The sequence below is a fragment of the Equus przewalskii genome, chromosome 13, assembly GCF_037783145.1.
Source record: "Equus przewalskii isolate Varuska chromosome 13, EquPr2, whole genome shotgun sequence".
NCBI lineage: Eukaryota > Metazoa > Chordata > Mammalia > Perissodactyla > Equidae > Equus > Equus przewalskii.
Genome location: NC_091843.1, coordinates 50,724,315 through 50,747,348, shown reverse-complemented (window position 1 = coordinate 50,747,348; position 23,034 = coordinate 50,724,315). Strand labels below are relative to the sequence as shown.

The 23,034-nt window shown below is 34.7% G+C and overlaps 1 protein-coding gene across 1 annotated transcript in view; it reads left to right on the top strand.

Moving 5' to 3' along the window:
- Window positions 1-23,034, top strand: part of LOC103557831 (serum response factor-binding protein 1) — a 68,609-nt gene that overhangs the window by 10,663 nt on the left and 34,912 nt on the right. The window contains exons 2-3 of the mRNA XM_008530535.2: window positions 3,392-3,480; window positions 4,856-4,928. Of these exons, the coding sequence (XP_008528757.2) occupies window positions 3,392-3,480; window positions 4,856-4,928 (162 nt within the window). The remainder of the gene's footprint in view (window positions 1-3,391; window positions 3,481-4,855; window positions 4,929-23,034) is intronic.

Here is a 23,034-nt window from a genome sequence, read left to right as displayed (position 1 = left end):
CAGATCAGATGGATTATTTAAGTGGACATCTACATCACCCAGAATGATGGCAAAACTTAGGATGGAGAGAAATTCTAAGTTGGTTACCATATCTTTAGCGAATAAGGGAGTGGGTGATATTGATGGAGGGTAAGAGAAGCTGTTATGGCCAAATGCAGAAGGCTTGAAGAAAGGTATTTTGGCAAAAAGAATTTGAGGGATTGTGTGTGCCAGGCACTCTTGCAAGGCACAGAAGACACTACATAAGTATTGCAAGGCCCCTGCTCTCTGGGAGCTCACAGACTATAGAAGAAGACAGATACATGAGCAATTAGAGACAGTACAGTGAGATACATGCTATCTACAAAGTATAGTGGGAACCCAAGGATGGAGTGGTTATCTCTAAATGAAGAAGTCATTGAAAGTTTCATAGGAAAGATTATATCTGAACTGAATTGTATGTAGGTCCTAAAGTGGAGAAGGAGAAGAATGACATTACAGGAGGAATTATAAGATGTATGACTCCTAATAATGATAGACAAAACATAAACTTAGAGTGAGAGACATCATAATCATGGTGTCATAACAAGGGCCCTTTGTCTCTCCCCTTCAATCTGTTGCAAGTGAAACATGCATAACACAACGAACACGACATCACCCAACACACCAGGATGCCAGAGAGCTGCACATAATGCAGAGATCCATTATGAAGGTAGGTGGATTGGAGCACATTGAAGAGGCTAAACAGGAACAGCAGAGGCAGTTCCCAGGTCCCTGAACCCCTGGTTGCAGCAGCTGACCCAGCTGCCCTCAGCCTCGGAGAACCCAGTACGCGTCAGCCGACATGCCTGTGCAACTCTAGTCAGCCAGCCACTGCAGCTTCTGCAGTCACAGGGAGCAGAGCCGCTATGGAGGTGGAGCCCCGTGATCCTGGGCCCGGCCGCAGCTCAGAGCCTGGTAGGAGCAGCAGAGGCCTGCACAGAACTCTAACATTCTAGCCACAGCAGTGCCTTTGACCACAAGGTGCAGCAAAGCATCAGTGATCCCCAGAGGCACGGGTGACAGATGTGAGTACCGAGGACACCTTGAATAGAGGTGGTGGAGGGTGGAATGTGCAGAGCCTCAAATATAGCCAGAGGCTGCACAGGTAAGAGAAACCTAAAACTAACCCTATGGCGCCACCTACTGAAAAACAAAAGAAAGGCCTTTAATCTTCAAACTTCCTAAAATTAATATGGAAGAACAAAAGACCTCGCATAGTGAAAGCAATTCTCAGAAAAAGAACAAAGCTGGAAGTATCGCACTCCTTGATATCAAAGTATACTGCAAAGCTATAGTAATGAAAACAGCATGGAACTGGCAGAAAAACAGACGCACAGGTCAGTGAAACAGAATTGAGAGCCCAGAAATACACCCACACATTTATGGGCAGCTGATTTCTGACAAAGGAACCAAGAAACACAATGGAGAAAGGAAAGTCTCTTCACTGAATGGTGTTGGGGAAAACTGGAGTCACATGCAAAAGAGTGAAAGAAGACCACTGTCTTCACTATACACAAAATTAACTCAAAATAGATTAAGGACTTGAATGTAAGACTTAACACATAAAACTCCTGAATGAAAACGTAGGCAGTACACTCTTCAACATTGGTCTTAGCAACATCTTTTTGGATATATCTTCTCAGGCAAGGGAAACGAAAAAATAAATGGGACTACTTCAAGCTGAAAAGCTTCTGCACAGCAAAGGAAACCATCAACAAAACGAAAAAACAACCTATTGATTGGGAGAAGTTATATGCAAATCATATATCCAATAAAGGGTTAATACCCACAATATATAAAGAATTCATACAGCTAAACACCAAAAATCAAACAACCCTATTAAAAAATAGAGAATCTGAACATTTTTCCAAAGAAGATATACCAGTGGCCAACAGGCATATGAAAAGATAATTAGATCACTAATTATTAAGGAAACGCAAACCAAAACCACAGTGAAACATCACCTCATGCCTGTCTGAATGGCTGTTGTTAAACAGACAAGAAATAAGTGTTGGGGAGTATGTGGAGAAAAGAGAACCCTTGTACACTGCTGGTAGGAATGTACATTGGTTCAGCCACTATGGAAAACAGTATGGAGATTCCTTAAAAAATTAACAGTGGGACTACCATATGATCCAGCTATTCCACTTCTGGGTATTCAAAGAACACAAAAACACTAATTCAAAAAGACATATGCACTCCTATGTTCATTGCAGCATTATTCACAATAGCCAAGACTTGGAAACAACCTAAATGCCCCTTGATTGATGAGTAGATGAAGATGTATATATATATATATACAATGGAATACTGCTCGGCTGTGAAAAACAGATGAAATCTTGCCATTTGTGACAATGTGGATGGACCTTGAGAGTATTACACTAAACAAAATGAGTCAGACAGAGAAAGACAAATAGCATGTGATTTTACTCATACGTGGAAGATAAAAAACAGCAATAACAAACAAACATAGATATAGAGAACGAATTGGTGGTTACTAGGGGGTCATTTGTACAGTGATGGGTGGAACCTAGACTCTTGGTGGTGAACATGATGTAGTCTATACAGAAGCTGAAATATAGTGATATGCACTTGAAATTTATATAATGTTGTAAACCACTGTTACCTCGACAAAAAAATTAGTAAAATGAAATGACAGCGTCCTATTATACTAGGTACTATTATAACATGTAGTTCTTTCTCATTAGAATATTTCCATCTCTTGGCAAGTACTTCCATGTTTTTGTTCTGAGAGTTCAGTATTGCTCTTTAATGGTATGATTTAAAGCTTGTCTTTGTGTGTGCACGTGTGTGTATGTGTGCGCGTGTGGGCATTCACATGCACATAATGGGCCATTGTGTTTTTGGCATATCTTTTAAAGTTATGCTTGAAATAATTTGTGACTGAAAATAAATGTAAGGGGTCCTCCATAAATAAGTAAACTATAATCACTTTCACACATTTGCTTTTGTTAATACAAGCACTCATTCAATAAATTCCTATCATGATGGGTGAGACTGTTTTAAATCTCAAGGTTACAAAGATGAGTATGATGGTCTCTAATCTCAGGGAACTCACGGTTTATTATGATTGAAGCCCAGTAGGATATAAGTGTAATATTGAAATATTAATCACTGGCAATGCTGTGACTTTTAAAAATCATAACTTGTTTCTCTTAAGTCCTCATCCATTTTTAGATCGTTGACTTATTCCTTCACTGATTATCGAAGAAGTTTGGTTTCATCAAACTGTGAATATAAACAAAAATTTGGTTAAAGTGGTAGATGTATCCATAATATTGAGACTCAAAGTAAAGTATGTTTCTTCTTGAATTAAGAGCCTTTCTAATTTTGGCTTTATTCCTCAAAGGTTGTGAAGATGAGAAAAGAAGTGAAGAGAATCCGAGTTTTGGTGATCCGAAAACTTGTCAGGAGTGTTGGCAGACTGAAGTCCAAAAAGTTAGTCATTTAAAGTAATGGTCCTGTGACTAATAAAATGTTAAAAGTTGTTTTTGTTCAGTATTTACAAAGTTTGAAGGTGAGACCTAGAGGAATAATTAAATATCTTACTCATACATACAGCACTTTGTTTTATATTTTGGGAGAATCTAAGTGAGATAAAATGTGCTGTGTCAGCATGTCCTTACATGGTTTGAACTATACTTTCTACAATACTTGATGAATTATTTTGCTGTTTTTTCAAAAATCTCCTTTTGGCCTTATCAGAATGAAAGTTCTTTGTGGTTATGTATGAGTTTCATGTTATTAGAAGTTATTTTAGGATGTTGAAAGAGGCATACTTCATCATATTGTGTTTCGCTTTATTGCGCTTTGCAAATACTATGTTTTTACAAGACCCTCCACCAGCAAAAAGATTGTGACTTTAGCTCCAATGATGATTAGCATTTTTTAACAATAAAGTATTTCTAATTAAGTTATACACATTATTTTTTTAGACATAATGCTGTCATACACTTAATAGACTACAGTATAGTGTAAACATTAACTTTTATATGCACTGGGAAACCAAAAAATTCGTGCCTTGCTTTATTGTGAGACTCGCTTTGTTCCGGTGGTCTGCAACTGAACCCACAATATCTATGTGGTATGCCTGTATAGTTTAACAAATCTAGTAATACCTTGAATTAATTAGAAGATTTTATATCACTTTATTCCTTGAATTACTAATTAACTTGAAATCTCCAGTACCTTGTGGAAGTGTCTATCAACACATTGTGTTCATCCCAATTGTTTTAAAAAAATAGTATTTTGTATTTTCAGTTTTATTGGTGTTACAGAAAAAGTATGTTATTTATAGTTCTTTTGCTTTAAGCGTGAATACTTAACAGTCTTCAAATGTGTTTTGTTCCTGATTAATTTCTTGTTCTTTTCTTAGTAAATGTTTCAGAAGATAGCCCTCTTCTCTGGTATAATCAGATATTTAATGTCTATGATTTTCTTTAATTCCAGAGAACAAATTTTTGTTTAATAAAATTATATCCAACTTTTAATTGTAGCTTGTAAAACTTCCGTTCCATTAAATACAGTGTACTATTAATCGATTGATTAAAAAGTACTATTTGGCTTTCTGAGTAAGGCTTTAGAAGGCAAACTGTCAGTGGTAAGAGTCATTAATATAATGCCAGGATTATGCTTGCTTTGCCAAAAACTTGGGTTTGTTGATGGAATCTGGGTATTTGTTGGGTGGGGGGCAATGGATTGTTTGTTAGAGATTTATTATGCTTTTCCAAAAGAAATGAAGAGACTTTTCATTATAATATGAGTCTAAAATAAATGCTTTTCCTGGCTACATACTGTAATGTATTTTTCACAGGGGGACTGAAGATGCACTGTTAAAAAACCAAAGACGAGCACAAAGATTGCTTGAAGAAATCCATGCCATGAAGGTAACGGCTTGTGTGCTTGTGTGTATATGTGTGTTTCTGTGTCTCCCGTCAGCCTGCATTTTGTGTGTGTGTGTGTGTGGTGTTATTTGTTTGAATATTATTGCAAGTGACTAAGACTTATTTGTATGAGTCTATTTGGTGAAGAATGTAGCGCGTTTAGAAAATTGTAATACATTTGAGGTTGCATTTTTCCATGTTTTTTCCGAATTTGTTAAAGTCCTAGACTAATTTGAGTCAAAACTATGCCCAACTAAACTCATCTATGTTTAATAATTCCTTAAGCCTATGGTTTTTATTTTTACTGTAACTTTAGGCATGAAGTCTAATTTAAGTTCGAGAATAAAAGTGCTCACACTGTTTGGTAACGTGGATGGTGATATTGGGTGGCTGACATCATGCTTTGCCTATTGCCAACTCAATAAATTTTTGTGTGGTGGTGTCAGCATTTTATTTAGCTCTGTAGTAACTTGAAATAAAATTAGTGTTGGACTAAAATGATCTGTATTTTTGTTTCTTTCAGCCAGACTCTTCACTAGCATAATTTTTAGGTCTTCTCACTGCTCTTACTTTGTGGAAACTTTCATTTACCAAATGACATACTATTAAATGTCTGGGAGACTGTTTTATTGCAGAACTTAAAAACAACATTTGGTACCAGCAATTATCTTAATTTCAGGGTCATTTTGCATGTATGTTTGACTATTACATTTTGGTCTAACTTCCAAGTTTTGAGATAGATAAAGCAAGAGAATTCTCTAAAAAATTTTAATTGAGTTATATTATCAAAGCTTCTCACTACTTTTTCATTTTGAAGGGTTAGTGAAGTGTTTTATAAGACAAAGGTATAACAATTAATCTGAATAGAAATAGATATAAGACGTGATTCTTCTTTGGTGTGAAGTTTGTTTTTTATGGGGTATTTTTTTCCCCAGGATTGCAAAATTCATGGGGTCTATTTGATATATCTGTTCTTTCTCAAAGTTTTATCCAATCATTGAGTCAAAATACTCTATATTTGGCTCCTAATTGTCATTTGTGTCACTTTGGTTACACATCATTTAAGCTTTTTCATAATACTTTTTGTTCTTTTCATTAAGTTCCCATGAGAAATAAAATCTTAAGAGGTTTGATTTTGAGGATAACACTAAGATAGGAAGTTATAGTTTATCTCTTTGTCTCTTTCACTTTCCCTTAACCAAGGCCCTTACTAAATTACATTCCTTACCTAAATTTCTCCCTGTAATTTCTTTTGAATAGTCATTTTTGTAGTCCTAAATTATTCAGAGGCTTTGAACTACTATATAGTTGCTGATTTTATTTTACCATGGGAAGGATACATTATATATCGTAAGCCTATGTACAATGTATGAAGAGTTTAAGAACAAAGATATTCACTAATCTTTAGAATACTTTTCTTCTTTAACTCTCAGTAATGAATTTAGTTTAGTTAATTAGAAAGAAGAGTTGTCCTATTTGAACTATATGTGAAGCTTGATTTCTGTTGTTCTTAAACCTCATTAGCAATAGGAAATTAGACTCAGTGATAAAGTTCATAGGTTTACGAGACTACTGTGTCACGACTATAGTTTTTTCTTTTCTATTTTTTTCTTGTGATTATATAAGACCGCTATGGAATTGTTGCCTCACAGAAAGCTAAAATTCATAGTCTGTGTATTCCTTGACTTCATAAATTAATAATATATATGTTGCTTGAATTCGTGGCAGTGGTTAGGGTGTTCTGCATCAGATGCTCTGACTTCAGCTTCTTTTGTAATGCTTTTTAAAAACTGGATTAAATTTAAATATAACAACCAGGACAAAAGAGTAAGACTGTATGTTTGCTTTTCTTACATGTCAAACTGTATTCCTCATTCCTGGTTCTTTTACAAAACTGGCCTACTTTTCTAAAAGAAGCAAATATATGAGCATTGTTTTTAATTGAAAGGTCATTTGTAATTTCTTAAGGAAGTATTTATTATGTACATGGGAGTATCAAAGAAATCATCACAAAAAGAAAACTCACTTTAAATTAAATTAATTTAAATTTGGAGAAAAACCTCTGCTTACTCATTTTTCCAGATGAGTTTTTTCGTGGCTCATATACCACTACATTTTTATAGTCTTGTTCATGACATACTGTCCTATACTTGCTTTCTATGATAATAGGGTATTTTGTTGCAAGATGACTTCCTCAAGAAGAAAACCTGAGATATTTTTAGAAATGGGAGTGTGTTTTTTCTGGCCAAGAAAAAAAATGACCTGATCTTTACGATACTATAAAATCATAGGTTCTAATTTTATAGACTGTAATGCATGAATACTAAGTTTTTGCTGCCTTTTTTGATAGTTGTCATACTTTTAACTTTGATATTACAATAAATACTGGCTTCTGAAACAGTTTCTTTTTCTTTGGAAATTAAAGTAACTTATCAACTTTTACAGATCCGTTAAGTTTTTTGGCTAGAGAAAGAGATGGTAAATAAAGGAATACAGTGAAATTCATCAAAATATACAAGAAATCCCTTCCTCAATAATAAAAGTAATAACTAGCTTTTATGGAGTATTTACTCTGTACCAGGACCTATCATGTGTGTTTTATATTCACTGTCTCATGTGGTAGTTATCATTGGTTTCCCTATTTTACAGAATAGGAAACTGAGGATTAGAGAAGTTAAGCAATTTACCTAAGGTCAAATAGTTGTTAGATGGTGGACTTCATAACTGGTTATACAGCTAATGGTGTTAGCCACTTTACTGCTTCAGTAAGGTGAGAACTTCTGAAATATATCTGTACTCTATTCTAGAGATTGGATGAGATAATATAATGAACATGATACTTGCCCTTTAGGAAAAAAAGGCCCAAAGATGTGCAACATGTTTTCAGATTCTTTAATTCCTCATAGCTAAACATACCGAGTTACCTATATCTGCCTTTTTCTTTTTAATTTCTCTTTTCTTAAGCCGTTACTTTTCCCTATGCTGAATATTCCTATAAAATGAGAACTTACGTATTCTTCTGTGAGAACTTGCTCTGCCTGCTACCCTTTACTTCTCTATTTTAAAACTCTTTCTCCTTTTGTTCATTCTTCTCCTATTTTTACATGCTCAGGTTTGTGTTATTAAAAGCAGTCTTTGAGCTTGCATCAGCTATTAGGATTGCCTTATCTCAGGCTCCTTCATGGCCTGTTTCTAAGTTGTTGTCCTTAGTGGATCACAAGTAGGAAAAATGTTGTAGATTATGATCTGTAGAGATATTATGTGAAACCAAGTAAAATAATACATCATCAAAATAATATAATAACTATATCATATCGTTTGAGCTTCACCACAACTCTGTAAAGTAGGCAGAATCTTATTTCAATGGAGAAGTGTTCTAGGGTGCACATACCCCTTGGGTTACAGGTTTATCATCATGTATATTCATATATTAATTAGAACTTTGTGATATTTTTGGTTGTATATGCTTTTTTAAAAATTCATTGAGATATTTCTCTGTAATTTCACATACTGTGAATTTTGGTAAGTTTTTTCTTATGAATGCTTAAAAAGAAATTTTCCGTAGAGTAAAAGACGCCTCATTTATCTTGTAAGAATACTGTTAATTATTTGTGTCAAAGTAATATTTAACTCAATCTACTAAAGTAATAATATTAATAGTATTGTTAATCTAAGATTCTAATTATTTTTGACAGTCTCACCTTTTATTTTTAAGCCAGTACAAAGACTCATATTATCAAATCAGACTCACATATTAGAGCTTTTGCCTAGAATCCAGCTTTACTAATAATTTCAAGGATACATGGAGTCAGAGGTACCGGTAAAGCAAGGAGACATCTGGGATGCTTCATGATTCCATGGGTCCTTCCTTTCTGCATCAGACATGCACTTTCTGGCCCAGAGTAGATGAGTTCTCTAAATGAAGACGTCTAGTTCCTACATCATAGCAGAGAGCATTTAGATTTTGAAACTCCCCCTTTCTGTACCCCAAGGTTGTGTAGTTTCCATGATATTCTCCAGTGTGCCATGCCTCATAAACCCATAGATCCTGGCTTTGTTTACTGTAAGCATCCTTAACAAGGGACATCCTGCTAAGAGTATTCTTCAGATAAGGACTTTCCTCCTAAGGAAAATCATCAGCCTATTTACTGGCAGGACCAGTTATCAGCAGATTAACAAGTTGCCTGAGTTGCCACCTGGTAAAGGAAGGAAATGGATCCCAGGACAGCTGCTTTAATTCTTCCCTCGGATTTATAATAGTCTTCCTTTTGGCTTTTTTTCCCTTTTGTTTTGTGTTTTCTTCCAATTTTTGGAAGATATTTCAAACCTGTAGAAAAACTGTATTTTTTCTATAGTTACAAAAAATTGTAATTGTAAACAGTATAATAATAATACATTGTATCACACCCTTATTTGTCTCTTTACTAGTGATGCTGAGTTACATCACTTGGTTTAGATGTTGTCCACCAAATTTCTCTGTTTTAAAGCACCTTTTTCTGTTTGCAATTATTAAGTGATCTGTGAAATGATAACTTTGAGACTATGTGCATCCTGTGGTCTTTCACCCAGCAACTATGGGTGAAATATGGCTGAATCAGTTAACACTTTTTTGTTGTTTCTATTTCTCTGCTCAGATTTTTTTATTTCTCTCATAAGATTTTAATTCAGCAGGAGGAAATTTATTTATTTTTCTTATATCATTGAGGATGTGAGAACAGCCATTTTTGTCTGTAGAGAGAAAAATGTTTGTATTTCTTGGTGCTTCATATGTTGAGTAATTTTGGATTGTACCCTGGACATTATGAAGATTAGTAGAGATTCTGGGTTTGGTTATTTTTCTCCAGTGAGGGGTTGATATAGCAGGTTAGGTTCGGCTTTAAGTTCAACTATGTTTCTTGCACACTAGCTCCAGCCTCAGGTCAGATCTTTTGTCGTTTCTTGAGCTGCTTTGAATCTGTTCCTTTCATGAGTGATTCAGGTTTAGGGATCCCCCGTATGGTTCTTTCCCTTCTGGGTTACACCTGCTCTCTCAGTGGTAAAGGTATCCTGGCTTCAGTCTTCCACAGGTTCCTCTTCCCCTGCACCTGAACCTGCAGACTGCAGTTAGCTTAGGCTACTGTCTGCAGAGGTGATAACTTAATTTGGATAGCTTCCCATCTTTACTCCTAGTAAGCTTAGAACTCCCCATCAGAGTCTGTCTTCTTTTGTTTACTCTCCGTTACCTCCAGGTGGGGCTTTTGCAGTATGTCCAGGTTTTATGTTTTTGGTTTTGGGGGGAGGGGTGGGGCTACGACTAATTATGTTATCTGTTAGTATCTTAGACTGTCATACCCAGAAATGGATGTAGCCAAAGTTGAAAGTAACCATAAATAGCTAAGAAAACAGGCCTGAGCACCCCAAGACACTGTAAATTTAGGTCTTAGGGAGATGGAATAAGTAAAAGAGACTGAGAAAGTGTAGCCAGTGAAGGAAAAAGAGAAGCAAGAGGGTATCTAGGAAACTGAGTGGAAAGACTGTTTCAAGAAAGGAATGGTAAACAAGGTGTTTTATTGATGTTCTTGTTTTCAAAATTAGCAATATTATTTTCAAAGTGTAAACCCATTCATTAGATCATAATTATTGATGAATTTTTCAAGTTATAGTTCTTCTGTGGTTTAGCCTACTTGCAGAACTGTGCTGATGGAACCAAAATGGTTTTTGTTCTTGCTCATGTCATCCTAAGCATGCCTTCTCCTTTCCCATCCTGTTTCTTATCTGTAAAAAGATGTTTAAATCTTGAAAGTCTGAAGTTGTTTCCACAGTTGCATTTTCTTCCTTTGGGTATGAAACCGAGAAGCTCCAGAGTGGTCCAGGTATGGAAAAGGCATAATGTTTCTCTTTCTCAGTTACTTCCCATGGGCTTTGAGCGTACCTACATCATGGTCTCTCATGGCCACAAGATCTTCAACAATCACTACTATGACCTATAATTCCCTTTCATAACTCTATATTTTTTATTTATTTTTCTCTAATGCATTAAAGAAATCAAGTAATAATTTCTTGAAACTTTTAGATAACTTTAAAGATCCCCAATAAAAACTGTCAGTTTAGCATAGTATTTTTACCAAGAGGGAGACAAATAATGCACTACTACAGAAGAGTTTAGACAGTATAGGTACCAATGAGAACGGTTCCATCTGCATGATTATTTAATGTTTTTCATTTATTTCTACTTGCCCCATCATATTTTTGCTTACTTCTCTTTTCTCTCTTTGTTTGCTTTCCTTTTACAGTAGTTACTGGTAATATCTCTTCTGGTGGGTGCTTTATTAAATAGGTAACTTATATAATAGGTAAATCATCAATAGACTGAGCAGTGTAAAATTTAATGGCTGCTGTGCTAAGGTGAATCAGAAGAATATCTTTTGTTGGAAAGAATGTCACTACATGAATAGGCAGTCTTCTTCACTGTTAGTGGGCATAAAAAGTGATATACCCTTTCAAGACAGACATTTGGCATTGTGTTAAAATTATTGACCAAGTATTTCCACTTTTAAGAATATATTTTACAAAAATACTTCTGAATGCAGAAGGATAGATGAGAATATTCATAGACACATTGTAATACTGAAACATTAAACACTGTGCTTGGTTTAATCCTTTAAAAATTTTTTAGAAATCACTAAATTACAGATTATAAAATTAAATGTAGAGAATAAAATAAGATAGGAGAATAGATATCTACCTTAATGAGTTATTCTCATTTATTTTACATATATATAATGTTTTTACATATAAATGGAAATGTATCACTCTTATGAACAAGATTTGTATTCAGGAAGAGATTTTTAAAAATCTTAAAGCACTGTGGATTGGAAAACTTTCTTCTTAACATAATATTTATTATAGCAAAAGTGTTGTAGAAAGCGTAGATTGTTATATTGGCATCATAGGAGTGTGTGTGCATGTGTGTGTCAGTAGTATGTTTTTATATCCTAAGAGTTTTGAAAATCTTAATGTGTGTTGCTATTTAATTTTTTACAATGATTTGTAATCATATTAAAGTTAATCTTTGTACCATACTTCTAAAGAATCAGAATTTAATTGAAGGTGAAGATGAGAGAAATCTTTGTTTAGAAATTAGAGACAAACTTGTGCTTTCTGAATATTGTGGAAGGAATGAAGGATATTGTTAATCCGCAAAGGTAATAAGAGAGTACCTGCTAATAGTTTTAAAATTGAGTAAAGCTGTTTTAGTTCTTGACAGTTTAAAAAATTCAGCTATGTGGCTGTAATTATGAACGAGGTTAATTGTTTGCAAGAGTCTTCAGAGCAGTTGGAACAGAGTAGTGTTTTTCTTTAGATGCTTCTGCCTACTTTTTCATTAGAACATATAAAATATTTCCATCTAAACATCTCTGCCTGTAGGCCAGAAGAAAACAAACAAAAAAGCAGAATGAGTGTGAATTAAAAACTAAAAACTGGGTTCTAAGTCCTAGAGTTTGAGGTATAATTAAGGTTATAAACTTGGACCTCTATAGGCTTCAGTTGCTTCATCCATAAAATGAAGGTTGATTGAATAGGTTATCTTTTAAAAAGTCATTTCTTGCTCCCATGTCCTATTCTTTTATCTAAATTAGTTTAGAATTTCTTACCTTTACTACCTGACTCAATTAGAAGCAAAAGAGTAAACTTTTTAGCTTCATACTGAAATAGCATTTCAATTTTAAAATAGTGTAATAATTGGAATTTATCTTTTAATTACAAAGCAGTGGTTGACGTGTTTTTACATGTCATTATACTACTTATACCACTTAAATACTTAATTTACTAAATCAGCAACTCCGTGTTTATTTTATAGCCTTGGTAGACTAAGGCCTTTTCTAGATGTTTACCCTTTAAACATTTAACCTTTTATGATAAATTTTTTTGGGATATGATAATCTTCCTTCCCGTTAATAAAGAAACAGATACATTTTGGTATTTAAAGAATGACATATGGTAAACCTCTCTGAAATTTATTATAGGGCTTTGTTTCTTTGCAAAATAACCCCAGACTCATAGTTATTACTTCTTATTGGTCTCAGGGGAAAAGTTGCCGTTTTTTTCTTCTATTCAGGGCCAATCCCTCTTAATGTGCTGTATTTGTTTCTTTTGCCTCCTTTATTTCTTATGCCTTATTTCACTTACAGCTTCAAACTCCGCCCCTATCTGGATGTTCCTCAGCCAGTAAGCTTCTATAGTTTGTGCCTTAGCACCCATCATCATCCTTTAACGACCCTGCCCAGCCCCCACCCCGTTTCTTCTTTTCCCCTATTAGAATAGTGTCTTTACTCCTAATAGTATACAGTCACTGTGATCTTGACCTCCTCGCTTCTCGTTCCCTCAGCAAGCCACTCAGTTTAGCTTCTGCCTGCCTGTTCATTAGTTTCCTTGAAGAGGGTTGACTCTGATACTTATATGCTGGTGTTCCCCCTAAGTCCTTTCTTTATCTTCTTAACACTACATTCTCTAACATGACTACCTACAAGTTTAACTACTATCACTATTGTGGACATCTTATAAAAGTCCCTCTCTGATGTAAATCTTTCCTGTAACATCTGCGCTCTTATATTCCGCTCCACTTAGGTGTTTTCAGATGCACCCGAAACTCAACATTTTACATGAGTCACTGAGCTAAGCTAGAAAGGGCTTTTGTTAGGATTGTGGGGTTTCTTGTGAAGCCTAAGGGTAAGAATTGCAGTTTAACCTCACCAGGTATTAGAATCAGGATCTGGAGAGCTCTCAGAAGCTCAGGTAGTTCTGTTTGTGGGTTTCTTCCTTACCCCTTTTCCCTCCATTTTGTGCTTGTCTCTGCTTTTCCTCATCTTCCCCCTACTCTGCCCACTCTCCTTCTCCCTCCCGTTCTCTCTGACTCTCCAGAGGGCTTTTATTCCTTAGGTGTGCCTCTGGCCACCTTACAATGGCAACCTCAGCTCCAAAATCCTTATGCCCTCTGTTCAAGGGAAGAACCCACACTGGCTCAGGTTCTTGGCCCATCTTGGGTTATATGTCCATTACTGGTTTAGTCATCTGTGGCATTAGGGTAAGGGACAGGGAAATGTATTATAAGATAGAAAGGAGAAGATGGATGAGCAGGTATTTCAATAGATTGATCCAAAAGATTTTGTACCTCACCACCCACTCTCTAATCACATGTTCTTCTCTTCGGTTCCTGATTTTGTTTTGACACTATTATTCATCTAGTTTCCTAAGCCAGAAATCGGGGAATCGTTTTGAATTCCCTGCTACCTCCTACTCCCAAGTCTTATCCTTTTCCAAATCTATTATTTCTAACTCCTAAATATGTAACCACTTTTAGTTTAAGTTCTTGCTATTTCTCACGTGGACTTCCTGCCTCTAGTGTTACCCCCTTCAAATCCTGTTCTGCACTGTAACCAGTGACCTTTCTAAAATGCAGATCTATCTGATCAAGATTCTCCCCTGCATGGCATACAAGGCCCTTTGTGATCTGTATTTTCACTACCTTTCTACTCCTCCTCTATCTTCTACAGCCACCCCCACTTTTTGTGCCAGCTATACTGAACCCCAAACATATCCATCTATTTTATGCCACCTTTCTTTTAATTAGGCTTTTTATACATCTCTCTTACCTGAACAAAGCTTTACTCTTTACTTTAACACATAATTCTTATGTTACTTGCTTAGGAATCTTTCCCTGACACTACCACTCTGACCTCAGAAGACTTATTCACCACCTTCTCTGTATAGCTTCTTTAACTTGTGTATATTTCTAGTTTCATATTGTATAGCAGTCTGCTTTCATGCCATTCCTACTACTTAGAGAGACCCTCTTAAGAAAATAGATTGCTTTACTCAACTCTTTGTTCCCATAACCTAGTAAAGTGTGGGGTACATAGTGGATGCTGCCTGGCTAGCTGACTGCAAAATTTCTTACCTTTATTGCCATATTTAGAATATTGAGGTTGCTCGGAGTCTCACTAGATAAGTAGAATACTTCTGAACTGTTACAAAGAAGAGTCTGTAAGTACAGAGTAATTTTTGTTGCTTTTGTTTTTAGTGTTAGGTATCAGCAACAGAAGAGTGAATAGGCTCTTCATTTCACAGTCACCTTAGCCTGTGATCTAAGGCCATTTACCTTCTAAGTTAATTTTCCAAAAGGCAGAACTTTTATTGCTTCTAAAGGCAGAGCAAGATGCCCTGATTTAATATCCTGTTGTACTGGACTTATGACATTTGAGATGATAAACAGGAAGTAATAATGGTATTTTGAAAGATCAGTGTATACTATTCTCTTCACACTTATGAAACAGCATTTAGAAACAGATCATCACATTGGAATTCCAATTTGCTTTCTGGCATGTAGTTTCTACAGCTTTAAGCCAGTATTTTGAATAGGTCAGATTCCTGAAACCCTTAGCAGTGTTGCATTGTTAATATATAGGGGTCATGATTTTCATTTTAAGCTATGTTGATATAAAGATATATCAAGTCTATGGTAGCCTTAAAATATTTTTATCTTTTAAATAAGACCAGTTATGGCAAATAAAAGTGGTGTCCCTCCTCTGTTTTTGAATCTGCTTGCTTCTATTTGAAAACAAAGGAAAAGTTATGAAATTGCTATTCCCGTTTACTGAGTCATTATACACACCTAATTTTAAAATAAAAAACTGCTTTTGGATCCAACTTCAGTCTAGATAAGCCTAGTTCAAAGGCTGCTGAGTACGTAAACAGAGTTTAGGGGTAGGAAGTAAGAAAGGAGTATCACAGGACCTTTTTGTAGAATATATTTTTTATTTCTTTTTGTATTGTTTTGATTTAATTTTTCAAGTTTTGTAATTCTGGAAATTTGAACTTACAACCTTGGCAGAACATCTTTACTAACTGTGAAAGTATCCAAAGCCCTTTTCAACTATTAATTCAAAAAATTTGGACAACCAATACTACTATCATAATTCCAGTATGAAATAATGTGGTGATTGAGAAAAGAGGCAAATATTAAAATGTGTGTGTTGGAAACACACAATGGGAGACAAAGGGCCCTAGAGAAAAGCAGCAATGAGAAGAGTAAATAACTGGTCTTGAAAATTGGATTTTCTTTTTTATTCAACTGGGATGCTCACCTGAATTTTGAGTTAAATGTAGACAAATTATCTTCAAACATTTATACTCATTAACTTGAATGTGTATCTTATGTTGTTAGATTTCTTTTATGATGGAAACCGTGTATGCTTTTTGTTTTTTCCTATATGTTAGAATAACCAATATTAGTATTTTGGCTACTCAAAGAATTAATATTTTGTGTTAACAAGAGAACTCAGTATTGTTCTGGAGTTTTTTCTTGAATATGAAGAATTTTATTCTGTTTTCTCAACCTGCCACTAAATTATGTAAGTTGTGTAGTCGTCTAAGAAATAAAAATAATCCCAAGGGGAGTGATTGTTCCAAGTAACAAATGCTTCTTTAGAAATTTATAATGAAAATGTATAGTTCACATTTATTTTCCCCTTTCTTCTATAAAAACTAACCAAAACCTTCACAAGGTATATTGATTTTGTACATGGGTAAGTTTGGGTGAGAAATCCTGACACTTTTAGTTCTAGATTTCTGTTGAAACTTACTATATTGAAATAGAACTTGTGGGATTTGATTGTAGTTAATCAATAACAATTCTTCTTCTGTTAGTCATAATTTAAGATAGCATCCCAGTTTGTTAATGATTACATAGTTTCTTAAGACCCATAAAATTCACAACCAGAAAAGAAAAACGAAAAGTACAAATAAAAAAAGATAAGGAATTTCCAGAAGAGCTATATAAATCCGATTATATGCTCAAGTTAGTTAAGTACCTTTTAATTTAGAACTTTCTATGTATGTAGATGAATAGATTTCTGCTGTCAGGGAACATACTGTTCTGTCTTTGATACACATGAGACCAATATTATAATCAAAGAGTTATAGGAACGTAGAGAAGGGATCAATTAATTTAATTACTTATAGGACTTAGGGTAGATCTTACAAAATGGGGGACACTGAGTTGGAACATGAAGACTAAATTTGATTCTGCTTTGGAAAAAGCAGTCTAGGTAAATAGAGCACAGCGAGACCAAAGCATACAGGTCTGAAAGTACCTGGTGTGATTTGGAAGGGCTGCTCAGTACTCTATTTCTCTTATAGTATTTAGCACATTGAACTGTAATTATTTCTTTTTATGTCTCCTTTTTTGAGGATAGGATATTGTCTTTCTGTCTCTAATGCTTAGTGCACTAATTGGCATAGTGCAGACATTAGGCAAGTATTTATTTCTTCAGTGAATTAATGTCCTGCCTGGAATTTGGCATGAATGGAAGAACTAATGGTTGAAGATAGTGGCTAAAATGTTAGGTGAGATTACAATTTAAAGCCTCTTAGGAAATGTGGATGAACAAAGGTTTTTGAGTAATCATGTGTTTTCTAGAAAGATAAATCTGAAGGAGAGTTGAGGAGTGATTAGAGGGAAAAGAGATTGGAGGCAAATAACTGAATAGGAAGCAATGACTGATGTAATTTTTTCATGCATTAAGGAGACATTTGTTAAACCTATCTTTATGGAAGGTAATATGCCATATGATTCATTGTGCTCTGCACAAATCTTACACTATCAGAGAAAGGTGCTGTTGCTGCCCACATTTTAAAAACAGTGTGAGTTATGATAGGTGCTTTGAAAATTTCAAAAGAGCAGGAGATTGGTTCTAGCTAGTACTCAGCGAAAGTTTCCTGGAAAAATAGTTTAATAAAGAATATTAATGTTACTGATTTAACAAATTGATATGACTTTCTTGATGTTCTTTAATTGAATCCCAATTAGATAGCAAGGATACTGGGTTTTTTACTATTTTTTTTCTTTCTGTCATTCACTTTATTCACATATACCATATATAGGAAAATACGTGAATCAGAAGTGTACAGCTGGATATATTTTTGCCAAGTGAAAACTCTAGATTAATCAGTACCCAGTTTAAGAAACAAAATATTATCAACATCCGATCCTCTCATGTTCCCACCCTGTTACCACTCCTCATATGGTAACCAATATTCTGCCTTCTAACAACATTGATTAGTTTTGCCTGTTTTAGAATTCCATTTAAATGGAATAAATATACTATTATATATTATAATAGTATATTAAATATATTATGTATTCTTTGTGGCTTTTTTCGTCAACATTGTGTTTGTAAGATTCATCCATGTTCTTGTGCATAGCAGTAGTCTGTTCTTTTTCATTGTTATATAGTGTATTTTATTAATATACTCTTTTTTTTTTTTTTTTTGAGGAAGATTAGCCCTGAGCTAACATCTACTGCCAATCCTCTTTTTGCTGAGGAAGACTGACCCTGAGCTAACATTTGTGCCCATCTTCCTCTATTTTATATGTGAGATACCTGCCACAGCATGGCTTGATAAGCGGTGCTAGGTCCACACCCGGGATTCGAACTGCTGAATCCCAGGCCGCCAAAGCAATTTGTGTGAACGTAACCATTATGCCAACCTGCTGGCCCCTAATATACTGTGCTTTATCCATTCTACTGCTGTTGCACATTTGGATTCTTTCAAGGTTTGTTTGGTTTTTTTTACTGAGGTCATATTGACTTGTGTAAATTTCAGGTGTACATTATTATATTTCAGCTATGCACACTACATCTTGTTCACTACCAATAGTCTAGTTTTTATCCATCACCATATACATGTGCCCCTTTAACCACTAATCTATTCTCCTTATCCACATATTTGTTTCTCTTCCACATATGAATGAAATCATATGGTATTTGTCTTTCTCTATCTGGCTTATTTTTGCTTAGCATAATACCCTCAAGGTCCATCCATGTTGTCGCAAATGGCACAGTTTTATCTTTTTTTATGGCTGAGTAGTATTCCATTATGTGTGTATGTATATATGTATATATACCACATCTTCTTTATCCATTCATCAGTCGATGAGCACTTGGGTTGCTTCCACATCTTGGCTGTTGTGAATAATGCTACAATGAACATAGGAGTGCATAAATTTCTTTGAGTTATTGATTTCATGTTCTTTGAATAAATACCCAGTAGTGGGATAGCTGGATCAGATGGTATTTCTATTTTTAATTTTTTGAGAAATCTCCATACTATTTTCCCTAGTGGCTACACCAGTTTGCATTCCCACCAGCAGTGTATGAGGGTTCCCTTCTCTCCACATTCTCTCCACCATTTCTTATTTCTTGTCTTGTTAATTGTAGACATTCTGACGGGTTTGACATATCTCACTATAATTGTGAATTGCTCTAGTGATTTCCCTAGTGATTAGTGATGTTGAACATCTTTTCAAGTACCTTTTGATTATCTCTATATCTTCTTTGGAAGACTATCTGTTCATATCCTCTGCCCATTTTTTGATCAGGTAGTTTGTTTTCTTGTTGAGTTGTATGAGTTCTTTATATATTTTGTGAATTAACCCTGTGTCAGATACATGATTTGCAAATATTTTCTTCCAGTTGATGGGTTGTCTTTTCATTTTGTTCATGCTTTCCTTTGCCTTGCAGAAGCTTTTTGGTCTGATGTAGTCCCATTTGTTCATTTTTTCTGTTTCCCTTTCCTGAGTAGACATGGTATTCGAAAAGATGTTGCTAAGACCAATGTCAGAGATTGTACTGCCTATATTTTCTTCTAGGAGTTTTAGGTTTCAGGTCTTACATTGAAGTCTTTAATCCATTTTGAGTTAATTTTTGTGTGTGGTGTAAGATAATTGTCTACCTTCATTCTTTTGCTCATGGCTGTTCAGTTTTTCCAACACCATTTATTGCAAACACTTCCCTTCTCCACTCTATATTCTTGGTTCCTTTGTTGAAGATAAGCTGTCCACAGATATGTGATTTTATTTCTGGGCTTTCAGTTCTGTTCCATTGATCTGTGTGTCTGTTTTTGTGCCAGAACCATGCTTTTGGTTACTATACCTTTGTAGTATATTTTAAGTCAGGGAATGTGATACTTGCAGCTTTGTTCTTTTTTTCTCAGGATTGCTTTGGCTATTTGGGGTCTTTTGTTGTTCCATATAAATTTTAGGATTCTTTCTTCTATTTCCATGGAGAATATCCTTGGAATTCTGATTGGGATTGCACTGAATCTGTAAGATTGCTTTAGATAATATGGACATTTTAACTACTTAGTCTTCTATCCATGAGCATGTAATGTCTTTATATTTCTTTATATCTTCTTTGATTTCTTCAATAATGTCTTATAGTTTTCAGTGTATAAGTCTTTCATCTCCTTGGTTATATTTATTCCTAGGTATTTAATTTTTTCCTAATAATTATAAATGAGATTGTATTCTCGATTTCTCTTTCTGATAGTTTGTTATTAGAGTATAGAAATGCAACTGTTTTTCGTATGTTGATTTTGTACTCTGCAACTTTGCTGTAGTTATTGATTATTTCTAATAGTTTTCTAGTGGATTCTTCTATATATAGAATCACGTCGTCTGCAAACAGTGAGAGTGCTATTTCTTCCTTTCCAATTTGGATCCCTTTTATTTCTTGTTCTTGCCTAATTGCTCTGGCCAAAATTTCCAGTATTATGTTGAATAAGAGTGGTGAGAGTGGGCACGCTTGTCTTCTTCCTGTTCTCAGAGGGATGGCTTTCAGTTTTTCACCATTAAGTATGATGTTGACTGTGAGTTTTTTATATATGGCTTTGATTGTGTTGAGATACTCTCCTTCCATACCCATTTTATTGAGTTTTTATCACAAATGGATGTTGGATCTTGTCAGATGCTTTCTCTGCGTCTATTGAGATGATCATGTGATTTTTATTCTTCATTTTGTGAATATGATGTATCACATTGATTGATTTACGGATGTCAAACCATCCCTGCATCCCTGGTATAAATCCCACTGAATTGTGGTGTATGACCCTTTTAATATATTGCTGTATTGAGTTTGCCAATATTTTGTTGAGGGTTTTTGCATCTAAATTCATCAGCAGTATTGGCCTGTAATTTTCCTTTTTTGTGCTGTCTTTGTCTGATTTTGGTATCAGGGTAATACTGGCCTCATAAAATGAGTTAGGCAGCATCCTGTCATCTTCAATTTTTCAGAATAATTTGAGAATGATAGGTATTAAATCTTCTTTGAATGTTTGGTAGAAATCGCCAGAGAAGCCGTCTTGTCCTGGACTTTTGTTTTTCGGGAGGTCTTTGCTTACTGTTTCAATCTCGTTACGTGTGATTGGTCTATTCAGATTCTCTATTTCTTCTTGATTCAGTTTTGGGAGGTTGTATGATTCTAAGAATTTATCCATTTCTTCTAGGTTATCAAGTCTGTTGGCATATAGCTTTTGATAGTATTCTGTTATAATCCTTTGTATTTCTGTGCTGTCTGTTTAAATTTTTCCCCTTTCATTCTTATTTTATTTATTTGAGACTTTTCTCTTTTTTTTAGTGAGTCTGGCTAAGGGTTTATCAATTTTATTTATCTTCTCAAACAACTCTTACTTTCATTGATCCTTTCTATTGTTTTCTTAGTTTCTATTTCATTTATTTCTGCTCTAATTTTTATTATTTCCTTCCTTCTACTGACTTTGGGCTTTGTTTGTTCTTTTTCTTGTTCTTTTAGGTATAGGGCAAGTTTGTTTATTTGAGATTTTTCTTGTTTCTTGAGGTACCCCTGTATTGCTATAAATTTCCCTCTTATTACCACTTTTGCTGCATCCCATAGATGTTTGTATGTTGTGTGTTTTCATTTTCAGATGTCTTCAGTTATTTTTTATTTCTTTTTTAATTTCTTCATTGTTCCATTAGTTATTCAGTAGCATGTTGTTTAGCCTCCACGTATTTGTGACTTTCCCAGCTTTATCTGGTAGTTGTTTTCTAGTTTCATACTATTGTGTTTGGAAAAAATGCTTGATGTGATTTCACTGCTCTTACATTTATTGAGGCTTGCCTTGCTTCCCAACATATGTTCTATCTTTGAGAATGTTCCATGTGCACTTGAGAAGAATGTGTAATCTGCTGTTTTTGGATGGAATGTTCTGTTTATATCTATTAAGTTCATCTGGTCTAGCATTTCATTTAAGTTCACTGTTTCCTTATTGACTTTCCCTCTGGATGATCTATCCATTGACATAAGTGGGGTGTTAAGGTTCCCTACTATTATTATGTTGTTGTCAGTTTCTCCCTTTAGTTCTGTTAATAGTTGCTTTATATACTTTGGTGCTCCTGTGTTAGGTTCATATATATTAATAAGTATTATGTTTTCTTGGTGGAAGTCCCTTTTATCATTATATACTGCCTCTCTTTGTCTCTCATTATCTTTTTTATCTTGAAGTCTGCTTTGTCTCATATAAGTATGGCTGTACCTGCTTTCTTTTGCTTGGAGTATCATCTTCCATCCTTTTACTCTGAACCTGTGTTTGTCTTTAGAGCTGAGATGTGTTTCCTGAAGGCAGCATATTATTGGGTCTTGTTTTGTAATCCATCCAGCTGCTCTGTGTCTTTTCACTGGTAAATTCCATCCATTTACATTTAGAGTGATTATTGATGTATGAGGGCTTAACACTGCCATTTTATCTTTTGTTTTCCAGTTGTTCTATATTTCTGTTGTTTCTTTTTCCTTGTATTTCTGTCTCCCATTTCAGTTTGGTGATTTTCTCACTTTTCTCTTTATTTATTATTTATGATTTGCTGTGATTTTTTTGTTTTATTCTTACCATGAGGTTTGTAGAAAAGATCTCATGGATGAGATAGTCCTTTTTCTGATAGCCTGTTATCTCCATTAGCCCATGCAGGTTCCATCTCTTTCCTCTTCCCTTTCTATGTTTATGTTGTCACAAATTATTCTTTTTTGTGTTGTGAATTTGTGACCAAATTGAATTGTTTAATAGTTATTTTTGATGCTTTCTTTCCCTGTATCTTTTACATTATAATTAAGTGTTTCCTAACCTATTCTGATGTAGAACTACAATTTGCTGATTTTTTCTGTTTATCTCCTTGCTCAAAGCATTGTAAACCTTTGCCTTTTTGTTTCAGGTAAGAGCATTCCCTTCAACATTTCTTGTAGGGCAGGTCTAGTGGCAGTGAACTCCCTCAGCTTTTGTT